The sequence below is a fragment of the Dermacentor variabilis genome, chromosome 2, assembly GCF_050947875.1.
Source record: "Dermacentor variabilis isolate Ectoservices chromosome 2, ASM5094787v1, whole genome shotgun sequence".
Lineage (NCBI taxonomy): Eukaryota > Metazoa > Arthropoda > Arachnida > Ixodida > Ixodidae > Dermacentor > Dermacentor variabilis.
In genome coordinates this window covers 89,293,902-89,311,984 of record NC_134569.1, presented here as the reverse complement: position 1 = coordinate 89,311,984, position 18,083 = coordinate 89,293,902, and the positions used below count along the sequence as shown (strand labels likewise).

Below are 18,083 nucleotides of genomic sequence, written 5' to 3'. Positions count from 1 at the left end.
TTTTGATAGTGACACCATGGGGTAAAATATAAACGTGAATGTCTTTCCCAGATTACACTTGCCATCACTTTACCAGCAGACGCAACCGTTAGAAATTTCTTGGGTTCTTGGGAGGTGATGATTCCGTATGCTTCCACTGCATTGATGCTCTTTTGGATTCTGGGGTGAAATGGTAAACCCATGTTTCGCCACATGTCATGATGCGATTAAGAAAATTCTGGCCCTCCCTTTCGTAGCATTCCTTCAGTTCTCTACAGACTTCTCTTCTGTGTCTGTCAAAAGCAGACGGCTGCTTTGGGACCCAGCGTGCACACACTTTTCGGAACAAGAAATGATCATGAATTATTGCGTTCACTGTTTTTATCAACAGATTACACATCCTTGCAATTTCACGACAGGTTATACGACGATTGTCTACAATCAGCTGCTCCACGCGCTGAATGTTCTCAGAAATGACTACCGTGGGCTGTGATCCGCCACAACTGGGATCGTCGGTAACAGAGATACGGCCATCTTTGAAGCGCTTACACCATTCAAATGTTTTACTGCGACTGAGTGTCTCATCACCCTACTGAGCCTGAAGTCTTCTGTAAATTTCGGCAGGTTTTATACCCTTGTTCACTAAAAACTTAATCACAACCCGCTGTTCCACGTAGGCGTCCACGGTGTTGTCCACCATCTTGAATAACAGTCTATCCAGAAGCGCGGGACATGAGCACCGTCTACCAGAAACAGGACACAGGTGCCAGTTTCTACTGCATACAAAACCTCCAGCTTAGGCGTCCACTTAAACCTGGAAGGAAAAAAAGTCCCGGATTGAGTTGGATGACCCTTGTAGAAGGGTAATTTACTGACACAGTTCTAGTAATTTATCTGTAGTGTCTCTTTGAAGTAAGTGCACCAAGGCTGTGATTTTCCAGTCTTCTATTCAGGGTGTGACATCAGCCGATCACTTTCGTGAGTACACAAATGGGCCCAGGTGCAGTATAAACTTTTTTTTTTTTTTTTTTTTGCTGTAGCATTGGAAAAGTGACTTGAAGGTAGAATCAACTGACAATTTGTGGACCTGAAGTTGGAATCCTCAGCAGGCACTGTGACTTTATTTCTATATGAAGTTCTTGCAAAGCACTTTGGAATACCTGTTGCAAACCCTGGTGGACATAAAAATGACTAGGGGAGTGATTGAGCCCTTAACAGGTGTTGCTGTATATAGTTTACATAAAATGTGAACATGTGATGCTCGCCGCGAGACATGGAAGCGCCGGAGGACGTGAATGTGTTTGCATGAACTGTTAACAGGTGACATTACTACAACAAAATAGTCGTAATGAAATACATGTGCGAAATTTTGCGTGGTCTAGGGCACTGTAGTGCTTGTGATGGGAAGATCAGCAGAGGAATTAGAGGGAGGAAGCCAAGGAGAGTGTTTTGAATTAGGGAAAGGAGGTGCAACTGTGGCTCGTGGCAGTCCCGATTTCTTCCCAGCGTGCACATGGTGAACAGTGCAAATAAGAAAATGTATGATTTCAGAGTTATGGTGAATTCCAATGGCGGAGTCGGAGCAGCCGACGGACTCCGCGAGCGAGCACTTGACTCTGGCATAGAGCAACACCTCCAAATCCGCGAGTGGAACACAACCTACGCTGCCGGAGCAAGGTGGAAGCGGAACTTCTATCGCTGAGTTACCCAGGATACCTTGCGTGTTGTCATTTCCCTCCGCTGTTTGCTCCCAGCACCGCCGCACCGGTCATTTGTCTCTTCAGCGCTGTTCACCTGTTGTATTTTTAAAAGTGCTGAATGGATATTGCGCCAAGCGTGTACCAGCTTTTGCTTCCTCATGTGTCGTGACCTGTGGCGCCTCCCAGCAGACAAACGTGGTAAGGGAAATACGTCCACGCAGAGTCCCGTCCACTCTGCCGATATTGGCGGAGCATCTTTTTCTGCTCCACGGAGTGACTCCCGCTCTGAATCCACTCAGACTCTCTCATTGGAACACCTTACTCCCACCCTCACTCCGTCATTGGAACAAACTTGCTCCGACTCTGCCATTGGAATTCAACATTACTCATTCAGGTGCCTGCAATTCACTCTTGCAGCAAGATGCAATGAAGCCCTAGAAGGTTTAATCCTTTTCTCCCACTTCTGAAAGGCATGTGGAGCAGGGACACTAATCTGTGTTACGTATATAGTTATTTCTTGTTTTCTACAAAATTCTATAAAACTTAATTTTCATCATTTGCAGGGGCGATTTTTGCACGTGTCAGGCTGCTGAAAACGTGTTCTGCACCAAAAGTGTGACCGACCAGCCTTGTATAGTCGCAGCAGACACATTGTGATGGGTTCAACAAAACAATTTAAAGCATGTCAAAAAAATTAGTGTTTATAATAATGGAGTCATATTAGCTTGCTTAGCCTCTTCTCTCTTCTATCTCTTATTGCAACTTTCCTGACCCTCCTCGGTTCTGTGCATTCTTTGTTCTTCACCATAGCTTCGGGGTGTCAACGTACGTGTGAGGCAGTTTCGATGTCGGTAGCCATTCTCTTTCATAATGAGTGCAATGACTATTATTAATGAGGTTTGTTCAGTCAGAGACCCTGCTCAACTACCCTTGCAAATAATGGCATCTTGCAGGCACCATGCTTTTTTTGACAGAATCTCGCTTGTTCCAAGTATTCTGCATGACAGGTAAAGAAGGAACTCCGGAATAAAAAAAAAATGCAGCATTTATCCCTCTGTCTGCTTGCATCTAGCATTGCTGTCACATGAAAAGTGCAGGCGATGTGCAGTCACCACTCTCCCGTAACATGCAATGTGTTAAAATTCTCGGCCTTCCCACTTAACATCACAACTAAGTGTGCAGATCATTTGTTAGGCGTTGCCCAACTCTATGGACCAAAACTGGAACTGGTTGAGGCGTGGCCCTAGCATGAAGAAATAATGGTGGTGCAGCTGTGGTGCAATGCTTAAAGTGGATGGAGTATTGCAGAATAAGGACTCGGTATGCTTTTAATCCCAGCACACTGTCCTGACTCGTGGCAAAATTTATGCAGTGTTACACAGTTGTGGCATTGTAAATAATAACAATGGATTTGTGCCAGGTGTTTGTTGCACATTACGCTAACTTTTTCGCTGAGCATGCATGGGAGACCAGAATGTTCGCAGATTGCGAGAGCTCTCAAACACTTTGAACTTCTTATCTGCGTGGCGTATGTTTCACTTATGGTGATTCACACACAGCTGCAGATAGCAAGCATTATAGTGGGTTTCAGTCACACGCTCCATGTTAGGGCCATTACTTGGACCAAGTTGTTTTCTTTACCTGCTACGTAAAGCAGTGTGCGGAATATTAGGCGAGAGCAAAGTACACTGATCTCTACTGTTTTGCTGGATGCCGCTTGCCCATCTGCGCACAGGTGAAGGCAGCAGAAACGCGGTGTCGTGCAGTGGCTTCTCCCTGAAGCAGGGCGTATGCTGCACTTACTAGTGTGTGCAGTCAAATAATACTATGGCCATAACAAATTTGCTTTGTAGTTTCCTTCATTTTAGGGGGTGGTGTTGTCCCTACATGTCTGGCAAAAACATTTCTGATAACCTGAACTCGTATGTGATTTTTATTTTTCGTACATGAAGTGTTTTCTCAGTCATGAGTGTTTCTCGCGCGTGCCACTTATGTTAGTGAGACTGTTGGCTCTGCTGTGGAAAATTATGGACGTCTTCCCAAACGACTTCTCTGGCCTGTTTCAGTAGTTTACAGCACAATGGGCAGGTATTTTAGGGGAAGAAATGCTGAACTCCCATGCACATGAAGTGCCGTTGAAAAGTCTCGAAGGGCCAACTTCTGAGTCAAGGCTGGCTTCAGGTGAGGGCACTCAATGTGCTATGCCGCCCCCTATAATAAAGATCAGGGCACGATAGGAGATAGTTGTTGAAAACGCGCATTCAGTTTGCATTCAGTTTCACCTCACACGATTGGCCTAGGCTGCACTGAGTTGTCAGCCATGCCTGGCAGTTGACAGCTCAAAGCAGCCTTGGTAAGTAGCACGAGACGAAACTGAACGCAAATAGAATGTGTGTGTTTAACAACGATCTCCGATCATGCCCTAGTGGCAAAATTCATTGACTCGGTCGTAAGGGCATTTGCACATATAGCAAGTAATAAACAGGCAGCTTGCACTTGCGTCACATTCTTTTACACCAAATCTAATGATGTAACTAGAAGCATCGAAAACATATGCATTTGTTCATGCTGTGATGACAGAACTAGGCGATTCACCAGGATTAGATTTACAGTGCATTGGGGCCATGTTGGAATTAACGTTAAGACAAGCTTTGAAGTGTGGGTTAATTAACGGCTAAATGAAAATTGCTGAACCCTCAGCGAGGCATTTCCTCGCTGTTTCCTTACCGCCTCGCTGTCCTGGCAGAACCAAAGGTGGCAGCAATCTTGCATTTGGAGATCATGGATGCCATGTTACGGGTAATGTGCACTGCAAGTTTGAATTGTGTAGGTTAATTATGAGCTTTGAAAATAACTACCGAGTGCTCACTTCATACCTATTTTCATGAGTTATACATTGAACATAGTGTTTCCCAGGTCTCCTCAATAAAATAAAGTTACTTTGTTTATATTTGGTTGAAATAGGTTGCACATTGTGGGTAATGTACAAAGTTTAAACAGTGTATCTTGATTGCAGCCTTTGTAGGAAACTAAGCAAACATTCCAGAGTGTTGGAAGCTGTTCGCATAGGAAGCTTGCATAATGTCCTGTAAGCACTCGCCATGCAACAAAGTTAACATCATGAATGAATAGAGGGCATCTTATGACAGATGTGCAATCGCACAGATTTGTGATTAGTTAAGCACTATTTGGCCATTGACTTAAGCAAGCAGTACGTCACAAATAGTTCACATTCAGTAGAAACGGGTGCCATGTTAAGGGTAATGTGTGGAGAACTTTAAAAGCTTCTGGCTTAATTAGGAGCTTTGCAAAAAAACTACTTAATAGTCATTTGCTCCCTATTTTGATATATTCTACGAGGTGCTTGGTAGGTTTCTGCAGTGTTATCGGTGAACTAAAATAAAGCACATTGTTTATATTTAGTGCAAATGCCAAAGCATCTGGAGAGACTTGCCTCCACCCAAGGAAAATTGCAGATAAGGAAGCAGAGTCGTGGGGTACTAGGGCATGCATGTCCCGCCAGTGAAAATATTTTCAGGCAATAAGGACAGAGCAGGGGTCAGAGGAAAGAGAAAGGGGAGAAGTTACTGGTAGTAAGAAAGATTGAACATTCTGGTCCAAAAGGTCATAGTTGCAGTCATGACCATTTGCCTTCATCTGGTGGACAGTGATGTTTACACATAAAGACTTGTGAAGTCAATGATTCTGCTCACAAATGCACAGCGTTTTCGTCACTTGTTTGGATTGCCTAACTACGTTGAGGCTATCAATATAGGTGTTGTCATCATTGACATTAGGTAAGTTGACAAGGGCTTTGATCAGTGTGTACAGCCTGCAGGTCAAATAATAACCGACCTGAAAACTTTGTTGCATAGCTGCAGATAGCTTGGATCTCAAGATATGTCAGGTTTAAGAATGCTATTTGTCCTCCTTTTGGGTTAGCCACTGCTGGACTTTTCACAGCCGTGAGTCAAGCCCCGTTTGTGCAAGAATGCAAGTGATGCACGAGTTTGTCTGCAACTGTATTTGCAATCTGACCAAGATCCCAGTATGTCTTGTGGTTGATGGCTGATTATGGATAGAGAATCGGCCACCGTATACCATTCCGAAGTGTGCTGGGGGCAAACACAAAGGACATGGTGAGCCATTTCTGCTATGTTGCAACAGTCACAGTTGGGAGAGTCAACACATTGAAGTAGATGCATCTAATGTTTGGTAAGCGCCACACCTGGTCATAGTCTGTGAATAACGCACCCATAACTTCACTGGACTCTAAAAGACATAGATGGGTTAAGTCTGTGAAGGCAGCTATGGTGAATGCCCAGTTGTGACCAGTGTTTCTTGCTGCAGTTCTGATAGTCTCAGTGATGAGCAACTCGGTGTCAGGTCTGGAGAATAATAGCATAGCAAGTGTGCCGTCATTTAAGATGTTTCTTACAGCTTTATCTGAAAGGTTGTTTCTATGCAGTCCACAGTGCCCAGCTATCCAGTGGTACCAATTGTGATGTCCTTTTACTTCAGCAAGATTGTGTAGCTCAGTCACATCAAGATCCAGAAAATAATAGAAGTTGCTCCTTATCACACGTATTTGCAGTGCTCGCTTTGGGTCACAAAGTGAAATCCATGGATGTGGGGGATATTCAAATAAAGATGCAATGAGTCCGGTAACTGCTGATGCTTTGCGATCCAGGCAATACCTCTGATTGATGCCTATACTTGTGGCAACTACAACTGTAGTTGAGGCTTACAAAGTCGCAGAGCTGTCTGTATAGATGTGCAGGTGCTGCCATATTCTCTAGATATATGCTTGAGCGTAAGTTGTTTAAGTCCTGGTGGTAGGACCGTTGATCTTTTGTGAATTCCCAGAGTAGGAACCTTTCCCTGTATTTCCCACTTCCTCTTACCTCTGTGACGAGTAGCAGGCTAGCGACACACTGTCCACGCCAACCTTTCCTCCTTTCTCTTCATTAATATCTCCTCCTCCTCCAAGGATAGAAAGCATTGCAACAGGCTTTGACAACAACCAAGGAGGTGTGTGTGGAACACAGGGAGGTGCAAAACACAATGGTATCAATGGTTTGGGATATATTCATTCATTATTCATTCAAAAATACCCTCAAAGGCCCTCATTACGAGGGTATTACGTGGGGGGGGTTGGTGGATCACAGGCACTGGTCATTGATTATACATCATACTAAAGACAAGAGAATATAACAAAAGTAATAATAGAGTGAAACATACGTAACATACAAGGTAATTAAGCCACAATTATTACAGCAAAAACATTGGTACATATACAGGAGAACATAAGGCAACTGCAATGGAAAGCAAACAGCAACAAACATAGAAAACACTGTAAAAGTCCCAAAATAATAAGGTTAGCTGACAAGTCTTGAGCGAACTACATCTTGAAACTTAGTCAAGTCTGGTTCCGTGGCAATGTCTGATGGTAAGGCGTTCCATTCAGTTATTGTGCGCGGTAAGAACAAATATGCATAATGGGATGACTGGCAGTTGATATTTTTGACTTTGTATGCATGGTCACGACATGGAAAGATAACTGGTGGTGACTGAAAGAAATCGTCATGAAGTGATGGATGGTGATAAAGCTTATGGAAAAGTGATAGGCGAGAAGTTTTACGGCGAAGTTCTAAGTTGTCCAACTCAGCTTTATTCTTTAACGAGGTGACGCTGGTGTAACGTAAATAATCTGAAAAAATAAATCGCGCAGCACAGTTTTGCAAGGCTTCAGTGTTACTGATGATATAAGTTTGTTTGGGATATCAAATGGCAGACGCGTATTCTAGTTTAGGATGGATTAATGTTGTGTATGCTAGTTTTTTAACATGCATTTTAAGTTATGTTTAATAAGTCCGAGAGTATGGTTTGAAGAGGCAAGGATAAGATTAATATGATTATTCCATGATAAGTTTGATTGAAGATTGATGCCAAGGTACTTGTAAATTGTGGTGAGTTCCACAGCGTTGTTATCAAGGGAGTAGGTGGTTGGAATTTGTAGCCTATTGGTGAAAGACATGAGTTTAGTTTTGAAAATATTTAATGGCATTAACCAATTAGAACACCATGCACTTATTGCCTCCAGGTCAGTTTGTAGTAAGTGGCTATCAGTGTTACTTGTTACACATCGATAAAGTACACAATCATCTGCAAATAGTCTGATATTGGATGACACGTGACTGGGTAAATCATTAATATAGATTAGAAAGAGTAAAGATCCAAGTACGCTGCCTTGTGGAACTCCAGACGTCACATCAGCATAACATGAGTTGGAATTGTTAACTTATGTAAACTGAATTCTAGATGAGAGAAAATCGGTGATTCATGCAATTATAGTAGGGTGAATGTTAAGCTGTGAAAGTTTAAGTAACAACCTATGATATGAAACACGATCAAATGCCTTGGAAAAATCTAAAAATATTGTGTCAACTTGAAACCCAGCGTCTATCAGTGTGTGTATGTCGTTAATAAATCCGGCAAGTTGGGCGTCGCATGAGTAGTCCTTGCGAAAACCATGCTGATGCTTGAAAATAATGTTATGGTCTTCAAGGAAGTTGATCACTTGACTGTGTATGATATGTTCGATTAATATACAAATAGTGCTGGTTAAGGAGATGGGACAATAATTAAGCAGAGAAGCACAATCACCTGATTTGAAAATGGGTATTATTTAAGCAATGTGCCAGTCATTAGGAACACTGCCAGTTGATAGTGACTGGGAAAATTGAGTGGTTAACACATATTCTTTAAAATTTTATTATTGAAACCTAGGTAGTCGGCACTAGACGACGTTTTAAGATTGGTTAGTATAGATAAAACACAAGACTCACTGATGACTACCTCGTGCATTGTGGTTCCCACTAACGTCTTTAAAGATGGCAATGAGCTAATGTTTTCATGAGTGAAAATTGTTACAAACGTATGATTAAGAAGTTGAGCTCAATCTAAACCGGGGATAGGAACACCATAAGAATCAATAAGACTGATGTCGGCGCCAATTCCAGGGTTCACAACATGCCAAAAGCGACCAGTATTATTTGTTAGCATGGATGGTAAATCATGAGAAAAAAGGTTATGGCGAGTAGATTTAGCAATGCCTTATAAGCCTTTTCACACAGTTTGTGTTTATCATGGGCACTCGCGAGACCAGTCTGTACAGTCTGCCTGTACAGTCTCTTCTTTTTGTTATTAAGTTGCCGAAGCTTGTTGGTAAGCCAAGGAGAACTGCTTTTGTAGGAAATGGATAACATAGGAATGAACGTGTCAATGAGTGAACTGAGGGTGGCTTTAAAGAGGACCCAGTTCTGTTCAATGGAGCGTGAATAAAAATCGTGCAGAAATTTATCTGAAGATGTTAACTCATTGTTAATTGCATCGAAATTGGCTTTACCGTAACATCTTATTTTCTTTTTGGTAATTGCTCTTTTTCTCACGCAAAAGTTAATGCATCCAGTTATAACATCACGGTCAGCGATGCCTTCTCCATGAGTTATGTCGGAAAATATATCAGGATTGTTAATTACAACTAAATCTAGTATATTGGTAGAAGTTTCAGTGGATCGTGTTGGTTGACTAATAAGTTGGGTTAATGAAAAGTCAAAACAAGTGCTGAGAAAGGTATGTGCAACTGCATCCGTGGCTGATATGGAGAGTGTCGACCAATCGATATTTGGAAAATTGAAATTGCCAAATATGATAATTACCGACCTCGGAAAAAGCGCGCACACCTCGCTCAGCACCCAATGATACTCATCGGAAAACACACCAGACATGTCGGGTGAACGGTAAAAAATGCCAATGATCACACGAAATGCAGCACCCTTCAAGGAAATCCAAGTACATTCAAGAAAAGAATAGATAATGATTGGTGCGGCAATGAATTCTTCCTTTATTGCGATGAGCACACCGCCCCCTCTACGCTGTTGTCTATCACATCGAAAAAACTTGAAATTGGATTTACTCATAAAGATGCTGCTATCGTGAATGGTGTCATTAAGCCAGGTCTTGGTAAGTAACACTAAAGAAGCCTGGGATGAATCGGTGAGCGATGAGAGTGCAATAACATTAGCGACAACACTTCTATCGTTGGTGTATAAAAAGGAAAATTTAGTATCAGTTGGTTTATTTATTATCGTGTTGGTTGACTAATAAGTTGGGTTAATGAAAAGTCAAGACAAGTGCTTAGAAAGGTATGTGCGGCCGCATGCTGAAAAAGGTATGTGTGGCTGCATCCGTGGCCGATATAGAGAAATTTCACGGGTGAGCTGGTAGATGAACCGGTGCTTAAGGAAACAAAGGCGGAACATCATTCATCCCTGCACCAGGAAACAAGAACAGCCTGGCCTTCATTGGTGTTCCACTCGTAAATGTCATTGTTCAAATGCAGTTTGTTGAAAACAAGATGCACCCGATCTCCATCTTCATAGTTCGCGAGAATTGGAGATGTTTCCGTTGCTTTTCGCGAACTGCTTCTGAGTATTATTGCGAGATGCTCAAGTTAGTGTTTTTCAACTTATGGCCGCGGCTCAGAACCAGTTCAACTTCCTTCTCATTGAAAAATTTGGCTATGATAGGCCGCTTCATCTCAGACGAAAAGCGGCCCACACGATGTGCTCTCGAAAATGACTTCACAGTAAGCCAAAGTTTTTCAGTACAGAAGTTATTTACCAATCGTTCTGACTCTTCCCAAGTTTCAGACCTCGCCGAATCTGTTAAGCCATAAAAGAGAATGTTAGACCGCTTAGGGCGATTTTCCAGGCCGTCAATTTTTTCTTGTACACCTACGAGACCATTGTCACTGCTTGCGATGGACTGAGCACATGGGGATGCTGAAAATTTCTGCTCTAGATCAAGGACACGCTTTGTCAGTTTTTCTAAATCATTCTTTAGCTCAAACTGAATTTGAAGCACCTTGTTAACAGATTCTTGAAGAACTGAATTGCTAGCTTCAACACGCAAGATAGAGCCAGCCACCAGGTCTAGCTTTTCCTCTTGAGCCTTGGTCATGGGTCCTCGGTTAAGCTCGACATCACCTCTCAGAACAAGCAGGCACATCAGATACGATACACAAGCGCGAACACTTTTGAAAACATGAGGGGGCCACGACACCGCTAAAGGACAGACATCATCATCACGATAAGAATAAGCGTCATAGTAGCTAACCTGTATAAACATCAGCGGTGAGCGTAGGGTCGCAGTCGCGGTGCCATGGCCCAGCGTGGCGTCAGAATGCGCGCACTTTTGTACTGCCCGCTCAGCTGACTCAGTCCCATGTTGCCATGAAAGCTCTTGAGAAGCTGTAATCAGGGCGTTTGTACAAGACCAGTGACAGAGGATGGCATTTGTGTGTCTAGCAAACAGCTGAAGAAAAACGCATTTCTTGAGGCGTGTGTGCAGGTGCCGTAGTGGTGTGGGCTTCCTCGATTGTGGCAGAATTCTAGGTACAACCAAGGCAAATTTGGTCAATATAAGAGCAAACATTACGTGGCTGATGGTCGTAAGCAGTGGCGTAGCTAGGTGGTCTGGCACCCGGGGCCCTTAGCTCTTCTGTCAACCTCCCCCCCCCCCCCCCCCCCGTATGTAGTCGAGGAAGGCGAGGATATTGACAATTTTCGGGTGCCTTCAGACGTATATGACACCCCCCCCTACTGGCCTCGTGCACCCGGGGCCCACGGCCCCCCGGCCCCCCCCTGTTGCTACGACACTGGTCGTAAGGTAAATGTGTGCGAGTGCATTATGCCCTTTGCAAAATAATTTCTTAAGCAAGGGCTCTGAAGCAATATGTCTGCAACGTTTTTCAGTTTCCTGAAAAAGTGCATATATGTCACACAGAGTTCATATTCAGTGCTAATGGGGCCATGTTCGATGTAATGTGTGGCCAAAGTTTAATGTTTTTCACCTAAATATGCACTTTGGAAATATTTGTTGAATTCCCACTTTCTCCGATTTTTCAGCCATTATACGAAGTAATGTCTAGTGTTTGTCCTCTCTTCTCGGAGAACTGAGAGTGGCACAGACTTCATATTTGGTCAAAATATGGGGAGTACATTATGTCTGATCATCGTGCAAAGCTTAATATGTGTTCGATCATGTACGTGGTAGGTTAATTATATGCCATTACACAGATGTCATATGCATGTTTCCCTAGTGTCATGACGGAACGAAATGTCATGCCAAATTTAAATTCGAGTTATCAATGTCATGATCGAGTCATATGCAGGCAACATATTTTAAAGTCTGTTTAATGCTATGCTCGGAAAAAAAAAAAAAGAACAGCTGATTATGCAATGTTGCACAATTAAGTCAGTTTGCTAATTATCAAATATTCAATAACAGTTGTTGTCTCAAAACAATAACAGTTGTCAGTGGACGCCGGCACGTAAGGTAGAGTTCATTCTTCTCTTCTTCTTCGGTTTCTTTTTTATCATTCATATTGTCCGTCGATCGCGATTGAAAGAAAAACATGCATAATGAAACCACACAGTGAAAGAGAGGAAGAAAGAGATGAAGTCGGAGCACAAATTCGCACAGTTTGATTTTTTCCCCCCTAATTTCCTCCATTGCGACGACTTAAGAGCGCATTACCTCATCCTGCTGCCCATTGCCCCGTGACCGCGCCCATCCATCTCCTGCATCTTTAGTAAAAGGGTTTAGACGTTTAGAAAATTGAGCTCTGCAACTACGCCGCCATCTGTGCGCGCATCGAATTCATCTCTCGGCAACCAAAGAAACCCGTAGATAATGAGGTGAGAGAGAGACGGGAAGGTAAGTATTTTCGCTGTGCATTTTCGGTTTCGAACTTGCGAACCATGCGTGCGTAAAGCTTTCTCCGTAGCGTTTTCCGCCGAGCGAGTGCAGCGCCTCCTGGCCAGCTCGTCGGCCTTTCGCACGCTTCCACTTACGACTTCACTCCCATCTGCGGTTCTCCCCCTTTTTGTCAACAAACATGGCAACTTGCGTGCTTATGCTTCCGAAACGATGATTCTTGTGTTCTGCTTCCAGCGACAAGCAATGTGCTCGTAGATGAAGAAAGCATAGAAAGTATTGTGGCATGCACTGTTTCACGCCGACAGTTTGTCGGTCAGCGCTGGTTTGTGTAGCGTTTGTGACCGCTTTCGTGTTTATTTTGATCAGCTCTGGCAGCTCGTCGTCTCGACTTACTTACCACTGGGTGCGACTAAAGCCCTCGAATTATTGGCAGAAGTTCAAAGAGCATCAGCTAGTTCACGTATCGCAGGCAGCGAGCTATTATGCTTCTAACAACACAGAAGACGGACATCATCAAAGCGAGTTCAAGCCTTCGACCGTCCAAGACGAGGACTTCGACATAAGCGGCTCGGATGTTGTCGTTTTATTACAGATACAAAACGCCGGTGCTAATTTCTTAGAACGGCGATTAATCGAAGACCTAGTGTTACAGAGACCTTGTGCATGCCGTCGAGGCCGAAAAATTTGTCACTGCTACAGACCTCGCAAGCGCAGTTCGTGGCTCTTCAGTAGGTACACGCTGGGATGGAAATGTGGTGTCCATCCGGACTGGACTGAATTGAATACCTGTGTAGATCGCGTGCTCGACGAAGACGAAGGAGTCCCCACGAAACGCAGGCGAGTGCTGAATCAATATCAACAGATTATCTATGGGCGTAATGCGTTTACAGGGTGTTCGTAGCCATAAAGTGACCGGCGTGTGTGCCGCAGTTAATCACTATTTGCTCTTGCCAAAGTTGTAAACGTGTACTGCGTATAATTTTTTATAGACAAACCCGACCCATTCGTATTACATTATAAAGTGGATGCAATACAGGTGATTTCAAAAGGTGCTTGCGCAAAAATAAAAATCTTTAATACAGTTTACACGGGTCTGGTTTTGATGCTCTCTGATATGGCGAAGAAATCAAGTTACCCTTGTGAGTCTTTCTGAACAAGATAGAAACTGCCGCCAATTCTCTGCTAACGTTTCTTTAATTCCACAGGTATTTTTACATAACCGTGCTGAGAGATCCCGTCGCCCGGTTCCGCAATGAATGGCGGCGGTTCCACCAGAATCGAGGCTGGCATGGCTCCCGGCCCCATCCTCACTTTTGCTTGGACCAACCAGTGTCAGTGCCTGCTCCCAGTGTCTGCTTTGAAGGCAGGAGACCTGAAAATATCACCTTTACTGAGTTTGTGTCCTGTTCAGCAAACCCTGCACTTAATCGACAGACACACATGCTTGCTGATCATGGTCTCATTGACGGCTGTCCTCAGAATGATTCAGTTGGATTGTTGCTTACCAAGGAGGACCGTGACATGGTTCTTTTGACCAGTGCAAAGAAAAACTTGGAACACATGGCTTTCTTTGGCCTTGCAGAATTCCCTCGTCTTTCAGAATCTCTATTTGAGGCTACATTCAAGTTGAAATTTCGAAGAAGGGCAAGGCCGCGTAAATTTTTACGTGGCCGGCTGATGGGACGTGGTCATGCAGTACCATCGCCCGGTGAGGTGGAAAAGGTGACAGCTGCCAATAGTTTGGACACAGAATTGTACAACTATGCCAAGGAGCTTCTTTTTGATAGATTTCACAAACTTCGTGACAGTGATCCTGCTGTAGAAAGGAATAGCAACAACATAGATTCAGAGGATGATGAAAACTGGGCAGAAGAGGAAGACTTCTTTGATAACATATAGCAATGTTTTATTTTAATACTAAATTTAATCCAGATAGTCTATCTAGCCAACGTAAAAAAATTGATCCTCAAACAATGATGACAAAAGAAATGCAGTAACCTGCTTGAATCAAGGCTTGGAAGCAATTTCTTCGCAGGAATTATGATCTTCATTTAATATTCAGGCAGTTGCACATCTGCACCAGCTAGATTCAGTTGCGCATCTCTCAGTGCTGCTATCATAACCCATGGTTCTTTAGCAAAAATGTGGGTCATAGGCTCTTTAAATAACTATTGGTATTCATAAATTGCATTCACTTTTCTGTTCACTGTTGTTACTGTGCTGAGTGCAGCTTTTACAGAAGCGTGATGGGCAACTTATGCGGGTAATGTTGCAGTTTTAGTTTCATCTGTACTGCACTAGTAGCTAATGCCACAGGTTCCATTTAAAACAATTCTTCAAAGCTGTGTATGTGCTGTGTTGCATAATCAATAGGGAACTTTGGAGTGTACAGTGTGGTACAAGTGACTGCAGTTATCATTGGCCTGAAGCAAAGCACATTGAGCAGTCACAAACAGTTATTTATGAAACTTCATGTACATACTTTTGCTGGTGACTGGTTTAACCGGCCTTTATCACCATAATGTTGTTACTTTTAGTGTATCTGTGATGTTCCTCACATTGATGGCGTGTGTGATTGTGGAAAACAATGCAAGTTTGTTACTGTGTACAGCCTGATAGAATAGTGGGAAGTGGACAGTTTCAGTGCTTTTAGCGTATGAATTCAACAAGGTGTGAGCTTAGATTTACAGATTGAACCTATGGTTTCAATTGGCCTCTGCTGCCCAGTGCAATTGCTGCTTATGGACCGTGTCCTGTCATTACATTGTGAGTGTTTCCCACCAACGAACTGCAGCTATTGATTGAATATTGTTTTTTTATGACTAACAGAGTGCAGCTAACGAATAAAAGGACACTAAAGATAAGCACTAAATAAGTTCAGACATACAAAGTATTCTTTTAAACTCTGTTTTAGTTCATATTGCAGGAAGAGGTTGATTACTGGAAGAGAAAATGAAAGTCCTAGTTTCATTTTTAGAAATGTCGCGCTGGAATGTCAGTGTGACTTCACGAATTTTGAAGCTTTTTATTTTATTTGGGCCGTTGTAGTTCACTAGTACTTCATCAGTCCATTCCAGTCTTTGGGTCTTTTAGAATTCAATGTAGTCGATCTTTTACAAAAGTTAACTAGGCCCGAGAAAATACTGTCAAAATCCATGACAATATGGCAAGGTGGTAGGGATACTTCAAAGGCAACTGCAATGAAATTTCACTTAGGCTAAATTAGTTGTAAATGAGTAGTATATAGTTGCTGCTAAAGCAACCTTGGTGAAGTTGCAGGGCTGGTAATTGTCTAACTGTACTTTAACAGCCTTTAAGTAGCACCTAAGCAGATGACGTGTACACCTGGTGGTTGAGCTGGTATGACATAAGTTCCAGCTCGTCACCTCCAAAATTTTTCACCACACCGTGGGAAGACATGAGAAATGGCTAATCTCGTAGGTCATGCCTGGGAGCCTCGCGTTTTTAGTCATGCATTAATTCCAGCGAGCGGTGTGCAAGTGTTTCTTTCAGTTTCAGTATCTAAAACATGTGCATTTCCAAGCTTTTCATGACACATCAACTTGTAGTTGAAACATAAAATTTAGCATGGAGACTGCTGTATACGTACGCTGTCTGAAACTAGGCTTTTTATGTGGCCTGAAATTTCGTTCCAATTGGCTCTGGGGTGCATCACAACCTGTCTTTTGTTTTGCTTCTTTTCTATGTTACCAAGCCTACAACAATAAGGGTGTTTTTTTGTAGTGTACTTTATCGGTTATTTATTAAGCTCAAGTTATTTTCTTCTTTAGCATCACTTTAAATATTGGAAGTGTTTCCCTCTTATAGAATGCAGCTGTTATCATATTTGTCTTTATAAGTGCAGCTTCTCTGACAAGTAACATCTGTCTGTGAAACATATGGAAAGATTCAGACTTTTACAACACTTTCTGTGACAAAAAGGCTCTTAGTGATCTGTTTTTTTTAAATGCTGGCCCTTAAAATCTGCATGTTTTGCATTATTCTATACATCTCCTTACGCATGTTTGATTTTCATATGATTTGTTTTGCGATATGGCAATGGCCTCCAGTATGTTTCTTTTTTTTGTGATACCTTTGCTATCATTTAAAAATTCATTGTGAGCTGATTGAAATTTTAAATTTGCTTTTGCTATTAATAATCTGAAAGAAAGAGAACTTAATGTGAAAACATGTATATATTTGTTACAAGACTTCAGCTACATGTATGTGAAATCCATCATGACTGTTGTGAGTGATGTCGGTGTGATATAAACAATGATGCCTCATTTTTCTTACCAGATTACATGGTAGCTTGTACATTGAAGGCAAGGAGTGAATGTGAGTTTAAGTTCAAGTTGGCAATAAGGAGGGCTGTGTTTGAAAATAGTTGCATTTCTGAATCACTTACCTTTAGTTTAAGGGCTCAGACATGCTCTGTAATACCTTGATGAGGGAAGCAGCACCAAGCTTGCATCCTGGCACTTTGCAGTAGTGTCTCGATACAGTGTAATGTAAGAGTTACCTTTGCAATTTGCTGTGTGATGTGTTGTAGACGTCACATAAATTTTGGAAGGCCATTTATACCTGGTGCCCTGGATATCGGTATAGTAGGATGCAACTTAAATAAATAGCTGTTGGTAACCAAGGCACACGGACTGCGCAGCCTTGTTACCCTGCCAGTCAATCACAGAAGCAAACAAAATCGTCATGCGACCATTTCAAAATGGTGTCGTACTTGATACCTCCGGAGCGTCTGTTGCTCTTGTAAAGTCTTTTCATCTGTGAAAGTGATGAGGTGTGCAACAGACATTGACATAGTGTATGGAGTCTGAGCATTTCACTCTTCAAAAGTTCGTGGTACAGTTCATTTCGCTGCTGAGCCCATTTTACTCGTGAAACTTCACTGCCAACTAAAGCGAAACTTGACAATAAATAGTTGCAGCAAAGCATGCATTTTATTTCAGTTCAATAAAGAATTAGGCTTTCACCATTCCGCTATAATAGACGGGTGAAAACGTACAAAATTATGTGGTTATAATTTTATTTTTGTGGTTACCGCCTTATTCAGGTAACAGGAAAAAACTGAAGTATGAACTATTTGCAGCCTCGCGGAGGAACAGTGGCTGGCGGTTATGAGGGTGTGGGCGGGGCTTCACTGCAGACTTGAGTTGTATCCGACTATAGGTGTGGATTTTTGCACATTCCTGGCACTGTTTATGCATCATATGCATTAACATATCAATGTAATTCAGAAAAGATCACAAACGACATATAGTTCGTGCCATTTTGTGCTCGCATAGGTGCTGCCGCTTTTCACACTCTGGACAAGAAGTGCTGTGAAAAGTTCGTCTACATGGCCAGTTTTTTTATGGTGTGCAGTACCAGTGATATTACTCTTTTAAACACTGTTTTCCAAGTTTTTCTCACTGCAGGAGCAGTCGAAATGCATGTGGTCTTTACATGTTTGCATATTTTTTATTTGCTCGTCCGGCGAAGTGCTGTTTATTTTCCTGTGTACCTATATCACATGTTATACGTATGTGTTGTATGTACATACCACAAGAAGCAATAAATGCTCTCGGTGTTATGTGTGTTGCATTTCTTGTTTGTGGAATGCTC

The 18,083-nt window shown here is 42.5% G+C and overlaps 1 protein-coding gene and 1 long non-coding RNA gene across 2 annotated transcripts; one reads left to right on the top strand and one right to left on the bottom strand.

Moving 5' to 3' along the window:
* Nucleotides 1-57: 57 nt before the first annotated feature.
* Nucleotides 58-12,491, bottom strand: LOC142572257 (uncharacterized). Its single transcript, XR_012826030.1, has 4 exons — nucleotides 12,282-12,491; nucleotides 10,860-10,993; nucleotides 4,407-4,488; nucleotides 58-793 (listed from the first exon to the last, which is right to left on the bottom strand). It is a non-coding gene; the product is annotated as an uncharacterized LOC142572257 (long non-coding RNA).
* Nucleotides 12,492-12,556: 65 nt separating this feature from the next.
* On the top strand, nucleotides 12,557-18,051 carry LOC142572255 (heparan-sulfate 6-O-sulfotransferase 1-like). The gene is made up of 2 exons (XM_075681229.1): nucleotides 12,557-13,301; nucleotides 13,670-18,051. The coding sequence occupies exons 1-2, from the start codon at nucleotides 12,748-12,750 to the stop codon at nucleotides 14,361-14,363; spliced, it is 1,248 nt and encodes a 415-aa protein (XP_075537344.1). The 5' UTR covers nucleotides 12,557-12,747; the 3' UTR covers nucleotides 14,364-18,051.
* Nucleotides 18,052-18,083: the final 32 nt, after the last annotated feature.